Below are 8,418 nucleotides of genomic sequence, written 5' to 3'. Positions count from 1 at the left end.
GCACTGCGTCTGATCGCCCATCCTCTTCTGCCGTCGTGTCGGGGCGACGTTATCTGGTGCAAGAACCGAAGAGCTTTTATGTGAACAGACACGTGACGCACCATGGGTGTGCGCACCGCACCCGCCGACCAGGCGTCTAATACTGTTGCACTTCATTCGGTTCACCAAGTGCCAGTGCCAGTACTCGACCGACGTGCTCGCCCGAAGCTTTAACAGCTTGCCATTCCCAGCACACAAGGGCGAGACGTATGGGCGATCCCAAATCCGTCCGACCTGCTCAAGAGCGCCTCGTAAAGTGCTTGGGCCGTCCGAGGCTGTCACTTGCGCTTCTGCCGTAGCTCTAAAATCACAAGCAAGCCCATGGGTCACTGTTAAATTCGCTACTCGAACCACCGCTACTCAAACGGGTCGCCAAGGAGAAACGCCGTGACATCGTCGACGTATCGGCTTTTGGGGTCGTCCTCGGGCTCGTACTCGGCGACGACGCGTGCTCGGATGACATCGTGCGGCTGCGTCCAGAGCGGCGCGACGTCGTAGGCCATGCTTTGGTAGTACATGCACACGCGCTTCTCGCCCATGATGAAATGCAGCGCCTGCGCTTGGTTGGAGAAGACGGGGCATTGCGCGACGGCAACCATGTCCTGTTCGAGCGACGTGGCGTATTGGAACAGCTACGATCGGGTCTTGTCTCTGCTTCCAGAGGCGTTTCCATACCTGCACCGTGGCGAGGGCCGCAATGTGCTTGAGCACGCGAACCTCGTTCTCGAGCGAAATCGGAGGGATCGCGTGCGCCGGCGTCTGCACCGAGAACGCGTCAAACTCCGACTCGGTCGCGACAATGAGGCGCAGAAAACTCAGTCCTACGCAGCTCGATACATATCGAACGCCAGACGCACGATGAGACCTTCGCGCGTGTTGGCGTCGCCGTGGTACGTGCTGAAGCGCGTGTCCATCGAGTACACGCCGCTGTCGTGGAGGTACCTACAGCAGCTTTCAGCGTGCGCGATGCAGACGTCGCAGAGCACCGCTGCTTCTTGCCGAAGAGCGACGAGGGCTCGTTCTCGAGGAGCTGGAGCGGGAAGAGAACCTCGTTCGGGTTGCGTCCGTCTTCTTCCGTGTTGTCGGGCACGGCAAACCCATAGTTGAGAAGGAACCTAGTCGCGCGCTGAGCGGACTCGGCACTGACGTTGAACGCACCGGTGGTTGCACTTTTTGCCGTACGAGTCGTAGACTTGGTTGCCAGCTGCAATGCCGTGCAGCGCCGTGATCGTAAACCCGTTGGCGTCGTCGTCAAAGGTCCAGCTACACCCAATGAGAACAAAGAAGGGAGCGCGTTGTACCTCGTTTCGCGGGGTCGGTAGTGGTTGAGCATGTCGGCGTACGGCACGAGCGCCGCGGTTTTGAAGCCATGGACGCTGATGCCAAAGTTGCGGCTGCACACAATCATGCGCGCCCACATGAAGCGTTCGAGCGAGAAGCGGCGAAAGGCCGGGTCCACGACGCAAATGGCTTCATAGTCTCGTGCGATCGTGGCCTTGCGGTCGCGAATCTGGTGCAGGATGTGTGACCCTTGCAGCCAGCGCAGCTCGTCGTCGGTCCAAAAGACGGGTAAGTTGTGCAGCGTCGGCGGCAGCGAGTCGTAGTACGGCTTGAAGAACGAGTCGTTTCCAAGCTCCATGTCTGTCAAAAGATACATCATCAAGAAGATGTGCTTGGGCGCGCCGAACTCGAGGTGCTGGATCTTGATCCCAATGTCTGTCGCTTTGCCCATTTCGACAGTGATGAGGCAGTTGAGAGGAATGAGCATGACGCGGTCGCCGGCCGAGAATGGACGCTTGGCGTGCACACCGCGCACCTCTGGTGCGTACGTCTCGATGCGCAGCTTCTCGAGGTCCGCGCCATTCGCAGCCAGCCACTTGCAGAGTCGCGTCGGGACGTCCCACGTATCACTGTCGTCAAAGGTGGCATCGTCGATGGCCGCCGGCGTGTCTTGTGACGGTGCAAGGCTTAGCGTCATCTTGCTCACGGGCGGCGATGCCACGTCTGCCGCATCCTCCAGCGTCAGCGACGTCCGCACCCGCTTCGTGGGCGATTCCATTTCAAGATTTTCATCCGCCCATGCTATCCGGATATCAACCGAATGTGTCAAGGGTGGCATATGCCACATGCAAGAAGTCGGCCTCCTCAAGCAAACGAGAGACTTGGCTTCAGCATCACAGAACCCATTAGCGCGTGGTGGCAGCTTTGGCGGCGGCACAGTCCAGTGTCTATGGCGGCGTGAGTTCTATGCTCTCGAACGAGCTTACTGCCGCGTTCGCCGTGTTCGATTCGAGCGACGAACGTGCCATTACTATTGCTACAGACCTAGGCTATTGAAGAGCAATCGGCGCCGAGGGACGACGAGTGAGATAGAGCAACAAGCAAGCGATGTTGGTGATGGGCCTCGGCGCTCAATTTTTCGTGCGTGATAGCCACTGGCTTCTGGCACGTCTTTCTCGGCCAAGGATACTGTGCGCCAAGGACTTTGCCTACTAGTAGCTAATAGCAGCACCGAGTACACGGTACGCACCTTGGTTTCTGGTGACGACGCACGACGCCTTGGGAGAGAGGTTTGAGATCCTAGGCCCAAACACTCTAGGCGACGAGACCACCTGTCGTTTGTATGGTGCTTGGATGGGACAATTCGGCGACAGAGGGGGGTGGTGGACCAACTATTACCTCGAAGTTTGTATGCGTTGGGATTTTAGAGCCTCGGGGGGGGAGTAAAAAAAACGGGCACTTGGCACAAACCGCTGCGTGACACACAACATTACTTTGAAACTGGGTCCCCCGACGGCCTTCCTGATCGCATGAAGCCCGAGCACCACATGCCGCTGCCGCGGGACTACTTCCACTGCGGCGAGATGGACCGCGAAGAAGAGGCGTACCTCGTCCTCGTCGCTCGCATGGCCTGCCTCCGACTCATTGAGACGTCGTACTCACCCCACTCGGAGTGGTCGACCATCAATGTCCGCAACGGTGTTCGCATGAGCAAGAACATTGGGGTACCTCTTCGCGACGACCTCTTCAGCCACGGGGACATGACGACGTCTGGACGCCTTCGAAACAGCCGCCCTCGATCGCCAACAAGTGCGACCGCGTCGTCGTTGCATCGGGGCGTCACACAAGTCAACGCGACGATCGAAGAGGTCGCTCTTCAGTTCAAGGTCGACCGCGGTCAGAGCATCATGCGATCCCGCGATATCCTCGACACGATGGTTCTCTACAACCTCACGCAGCCCACTGGCGCGCGCCCGCGAGACTCGATTGGCATCACGTGGGCGTGCGTCGCGTCGCCCGTGCCCTTCTCGTACAACCGTGATTTTGTCTACCTCGAGGTACGTTTCTTCTCGGTGCAAATCTCGTCATCGTGTCTTGTCTAGTGCAATGAAGAGTTTACGTCGCCCGACGGCCGCCGCGGCTGGGCGCACGCCATGCACTCGGTCAAGATCCCCGCCTGTCCACCGCTCGAGGCGCTCAAGATCATCCGCGGCAGCTTTTACTACTCGGGCTTTGTCTTCCTCGAAACCAACAAGCCTGGCGAGCTCGAGTGCCACTACTTTCTCGAGATCGACTGCAAAGGGTCGGCGCCGCAGTGGATGTCGGACGTCATGGCACGCCGGAAGATCGCTGCGCTCTCGAACCTCAACCGTGTCCTCCAAGAGCAGCGTTTGGAGTCCGAGCCGCTCCTTGGCGACCTCGAGCTCCCGTCGCTCCGCGAAAAGATGGAGTGCATTCTCTGTTACAAGCGCTTTTACTTTTTTCAGAAAAAGTTCACGTGCCGCAAGTGCGGCGAGGCCATCTGCAAGCGCTGCCACTCGGTCTGGGAGCTCGACTTGCCCAACGTCGGCCTTCGCCGCGTGCGCATCTGCACGCTGTGCTCGGCAACGACGCGCGGCCAGGCCGACATGCGCCTCGTGCCCACATCCGAGCTCTACTCGGAGCCGCTCGACGACGAGTCCAACGAAGATGACCGCGGCACGATGATCACAGACATTAGCTGCAGCATCAGTCAGTACGTGCCCCGCCAACAGCCGCCATCGTACGGACCGGACACTGGCGTCCGAGCGCCGCCCCGCCACCTTGGCCCCGAGGTGCTCCAGATGGCGCGGACGCCGCGCACGCGTGCCAACGGCGACACGATTTCGCTCGCAAGCGAAGAGCGTTTCCGCATGTACGAGCACTACGGTCCTCAGGAAGGCCAGAGGCCGCCGACACACCGCCGCCCGAGCGATCCGCCCCAGTACGCGTACGTCAGCGATTGCTTCTCGTCGTTCTCACCTGATGCTGTAGGCATGCGCGGCGTCACAGCAGCAGCGCGGCGTCGTCAAACCAGTCGCTGCCGTTTGGAACGTTCCAGCAACCGCGCGTTGAGCCCTTCCATGTCGTTCGACAAAGCTACGACCGGTGCGCCGATACGCTACTGCAGCCCACGAGTGCCAAGGAGGACCGGTACCCGGAAGAAGATCTGAGTGCGTTTAGCGGTACGCCCTCTTGGTTGGTTGCGCCGTCACCCGACGGTACCGTGATCGTAGCCAGCAGTGCGTCCAACACCAATTCGAACGCGACCGTGAGCCCGATGCGCCGGCGGCCGTCGGTGGTCCTGCGCATGAGTCACCCGACAGTGCCCATCGGCCAACATCGCATCAACCCAAACGACGGTGGCGACGAAGGCCTGAGCTCCGTACGACCATCTCTGTGACCGGGATCGTATTCAACGTCCGTTGTTAGGAGCACACGCCGAGCGACGGCAACGGGTGGACGACGGCTGGCAGCAGCAACCAGCACGGAAGCCTCCTCACACAGCAGAGCGTCGAGAGCTACGTGATGCTTGTGCCACTCGAGAGCAACGGCGACCAACCCACGTACATGATGTAATTACTACAACTCTAACAGCCCCACGATACGTTGGTCCCGGCATTTTCCAAGGAAACGAGATGGCTGGCCTTGGTCGCAACAGCAAGCATGTTATTGCGGATGGAAGCGCGTCTAGGCGTCGGTCGGCAGCACCTTGGCGAGCCACGCTTGGACCTTCTTGATTTCGTCCATGGACGAGCCGTGGTCCAGGTCCTCGTACACGACGAACTCGACGTTCTTGACGCCTTGGCTCTGGACCTTCTCGACCGAAAGCTCCGCCCAGCTCAGCTGCACCACCATATCCTAATGCAGACAACCTTGTACACATATACCTCGCTCGCATCGTCGGCGTACGCTGTCGCCGTGGCACATGAGGAGCGGCACGTCCTTGAGGGCGTCGGGCACCGCAAAGGTCTACGCCGCGTGAGATGATGCTAATGATGATGGCGCTTACATCCGACTTGGGAACGTAGCCAGAGAGAACAAGGACGCCTGCGAGCGCATGCGGCATTTGGTAACCCGTAAAGAGAGACATGGCCCCGCCCTACACTTCGTCTTGCGTCGAACGAGGTGGCGGCGCGCACCTGGCTGAAGCCGCCAATGACGATACGCGACGCGTCAATGCCCGAGGCAATTTCGTTCTCGATAAGCCCGAGAATACGGTCGCGCGAGGCCTCGATGCCAGTGCACGGGTCGCCCTTGCGGTTCGTGAGGGACTGGATGTCGTACCATGACGGGCACGCCATGCCGTGATTGAGCGTCACAGGCTGCGTCGGCGCTATCCCATTCCAATAATGTGGAGGCAAGCAATATGGCGACGCCACGTACCCGTGGGCAGGATGCACTTGACGTGCGGAAGCGACGCCGACATGAATTGGATCGTGTCGGCCCAGCCGTAGGCCGTGTCGCCGAGCCCGTGCATGAAGACGAGCGACGCCGAGTGCTGGGCCTTGGGCGTGAACGTGATCGTGTCGCTCGCTTTGTCGACGGCGACGACGTGCGTCTTGGTGTGCATCGACTTGGCCATGAGCGATCGGCGGACTGGCAGCAAGCAACGGCGCAGCATTGGAAATGAAGCCTCCGGTTCCGTCCGGATATGTTTGATACCCGTCCATTCACTTGAGTAGTGTTGGCAGTGCAGACGAAGATGCGCGCTTGGACTCTTCTACCATTGCAGTCGAATTCCGCTGGTTTCAAGACAGAGTCCCAGCGCCAGGATCGCATTGACCTTGGACGTACCGGTACACATCGTCGCTCGAATGCTGCAAGCGTCTCACCCAAAGCTTCGCGAACAGACGTACTTCAACGGCACGTCATGTTGCATGAGGTTTGGCCGCCGATATCCAAGCAATAAACCCAGCGTTGAGAATGCTGTTGTACAGAGGCGGCCCTCTCCGAGTGCCGGACACGTCAGCAGGTGTCGTCGGAACAGGTGCTGCACTCGGTGCTGCGCGTCTCCTTACGCTTGCATGCTTGGGAATTTGCAGCACCAGCTCGGGCAAGGGCACAGCTCTGCTTGAATCAGCAATGCAGCCTCCTCCCAGCAGTCCTTTGAGCATCGTAGCAGTGAGAAGGTTGGCGGCAATGGCCCCTACCGAGAGCCAGCCGCCCTGTCTAGGATGACGGCTCCGTACCTCGTCCATTCCGCAACTCGTTCAGCGTACGTACACTGCATACAAATTAGGAGACGTACGCGATACATTGCGGAATGTACGCTGACCTGGCCGATCTTGCGAGTGCCACTCTGGTGGCCACTATGCGAGTTGCCATGCGGCCCTCCTCGCTGTACGACATCATGCAGACGGCGACCGCCGTCATGGAGGCGAAAGAGCCGCCCGCGATAGAGTACATTCACATGGACGACAGCAGCGCGCTGATACCTGGCGGCGCCGTCGCGCTGCAGAGCCGCGAAGGCCGCGGGCTCATCCTGCAGTACGTGGCGCTCGGACTTTTGTATGGCATCATCCCGAGCCTCGTGTACCCGCTCTTCAACCTCTACCTCGGCCTCACTGGCTACGAGGTCTTGGCCTACTCGATCCTTATCTCGTTCGGCTGGCTTCTCAAGATCTTCTTCAGCGTGCTCAGCGACTGCGTGCCCATCCGAGGCTACCGGCGCAAGCCGTGGATGCTCCTCGGCTGGATGACAACGTGCATCTCCCTCGCGTTCCTGACGCTTGCCAACTTCCACGACCCATTCTGCCGCATCCGCCCGCGCACCGAAGCTGCATGCAACTACACGCGCCTCGATTCGCTTAGCGCTGCCGAGCGGGACGCGACGTACAACATGGAGACTCAAGCCCACGGGCACCAGTTTGTGATCGCGTCCGTCTTGATCGGTCTTGGCTACGCGATGGTCTCGGCGGCAGCGGACGCCGTGACGGTCCACTACGCCCAGCGCGAGCCGCTCCCTCGGCGTGGCTACGTCGCCGCCGTCATGTACGCGATCCGGACGCTCGCCGCGGTCGTCGGGCATGTCTACGTGTGCATTTTCACCAACTCGCGCGGGCTCGGCGGCTCCTTTGACTTTGACGTGGCGCCCAACGTCGGCTATGGGCTCCTCCTCGTGCCGTCGTGCATCGCGCTCGTGGGCACGGCGCGGGACGTTGTCGAGCCGCGCATGGAGGCCGTCCGACTCTCGTCGTGGCTGCACCAACTCTACCAGCTCATGCAGTCGCGAGTACTCTGGCAGGTCGTGGCCTTTCGCGTGCTCCACAACTTGTTTGCGTCCTTCCACTCGAACGCGCTCCTTCCGCTCGCCGAGCAGTGGGGCAACGTCACGGCCCTCGACGCCTCCATCATGGACACGCTGAGTCTCCTTGTGATTGCGCTCGGCTTCTTTGCCATCGCCCGCGCCGGTCTGCTCTGGAACTGGCGCTACCTCGTCGCGGGCTCGAGTATTCTCGCGGTCGTCGTGGACATGGCGCTCGTGCTGCTTACGATATGGGACGTGCGCCGCGGACCGTACATCGTCCTCTGGGTGCCCTTCGCCGACAGTCTCTGCATCGCCATACGCTTCCTCGTCGCCTTCTTCTGCGCGATCGAGATTGCCGAACGCGGGAATGAAGGCACGGTGGCCAGCCTCGTCACGAACGCGCACAACTGGTCGACGCCCCTCGGCACCCTCCTCTACTCGACCGTCGACAAGACGCTCGGCGTCTCGGACTCCATGTGGCTCGACGACAGCGACGCCGATAGGTGGCACGTCACCACGTCGATGCTCATCTCGTTTGCGGCGCAGCTCCTCGCGCTTCTCTGGCTCGTCCTCCTGCCACCGCAGAAGATTGAGCTCCAGTACCTCAAGAACGAAGGCGGCAGATCGCTCTGCGCTGCACGCGCGCTCGTGGGAACGCTGCTTCTCGGGCTGACGTTTGCCATTGTGGTGACGACGTTGACGCTGACGCCCGACGCCGCTTGCTTCCGCCTCGCGAATGGCCACTGCTGACGCGCTCTCTTATTTATTGGTGCTTGTCCACCTTGTCCAACTAATGTTATTCTTGTCTGTGATTTGCTACTTTCGACCAT

At 60.4% G+C, this 8,418-nt stretch overlaps 4 protein-coding genes across 5 annotated transcripts; 2 read left to right on the top strand and 2 right to left on the bottom strand.

The window, feature by feature from the left end:
* Positions 1-346: 346 nt before the first annotated feature.
* SDRG_14714 (hypothetical protein) lies at positions 347-2,117 on the bottom strand. Its single transcript, XM_008620866.1, has 6 exons — positions 1,341-2,117; positions 1,198-1,302; positions 1,026-1,154; positions 905-981; positions 715-860; positions 347-671 (listed from the first exon to the last, which is right to left on the bottom strand). The coding sequence occupies exons 1-6, from the start codon at positions 2,096-2,098 to the stop codon at positions 396-398; spliced, it is 1,491 nt and encodes a 496-aa protein (XP_008619088.1). The 5' UTR covers positions 2,099-2,117; the 3' UTR covers positions 347-395.
* A 732-nt stretch (positions 2,118-2,849) lies between these two features.
* On the top strand, positions 2,850-4,917 carry SDRG_14713 (hypothetical protein; the record flags this gene model as incomplete). The annotated part of the gene is made up of 5 exons (XM_008620865.1): positions 2,850-3,377; positions 3,423-4,288; positions 4,333-4,523; positions 4,575-4,723; positions 4,771-4,917. 5 exons carry the CDS (start codon positions 2,850-2,852, stop codon positions 4,915-4,917), a joined length of 1,881 nt encoding a protein of 626 aa, XP_008619087.1.
* SDRG_14712 lies at positions 4,889-6,283 on the bottom strand. 2 transcript variants are annotated; one of them, XM_008620863.1, is made up of 5 exons: positions 5,725-6,283; positions 5,481-5,674; positions 5,351-5,440; positions 5,251-5,310; positions 4,889-5,199 (listed from the first exon to the last, which is right to left on the bottom strand). In XM_008620863.1, the coding sequence occupies exons 1-5, from the start codon at positions 5,960-5,962 to the stop codon at positions 5,029-5,031; spliced, it is 753 nt and encodes a 250-aa protein (XP_008619085.1). In that variant the 5' UTR covers positions 5,963-6,283; the 3' UTR covers positions 4,889-5,028. The 2 variants fall into 2 exon arrangements, with proteins under 2 accessions (XP_008619085.1, XP_008619086.1); XM_008620864.1 differs by having other exon boundaries at positions 4,889-5,310.
* A 327-nt stretch (positions 6,284-6,610) lies between these two features.
* Positions 6,611-8,407, top strand: SDRG_14711 (hypothetical protein). The gene has a single exon (XM_008620862.1). The coding sequence runs from the start codon at positions 6,653-6,655 to the stop codon at positions 8,336-8,338; it is 1,686 nt and encodes a 561-aa protein (XP_008619084.1). The 5' UTR covers positions 6,611-6,652; the 3' UTR covers positions 8,339-8,407.
* Positions 8,408-8,418: the final 11 nt, after the last annotated feature.

Source organism: Saprolegnia diclina, assembly GCF_000281045.1.
Source record: "Saprolegnia diclina VS20 unplaced genomic scaffold supercont1.76, whole genome shotgun sequence".
NCBI classification, from domain to species: Eukaryota; Oomycota; class Saprolegniomycetes; order Saprolegniales; family Saprolegniaceae; genus Saprolegnia; species Saprolegnia diclina.
Note: the sequence above shows the minus strand (reverse complement) of the source record. Positions and strands in the feature narration are given on the sequence as shown.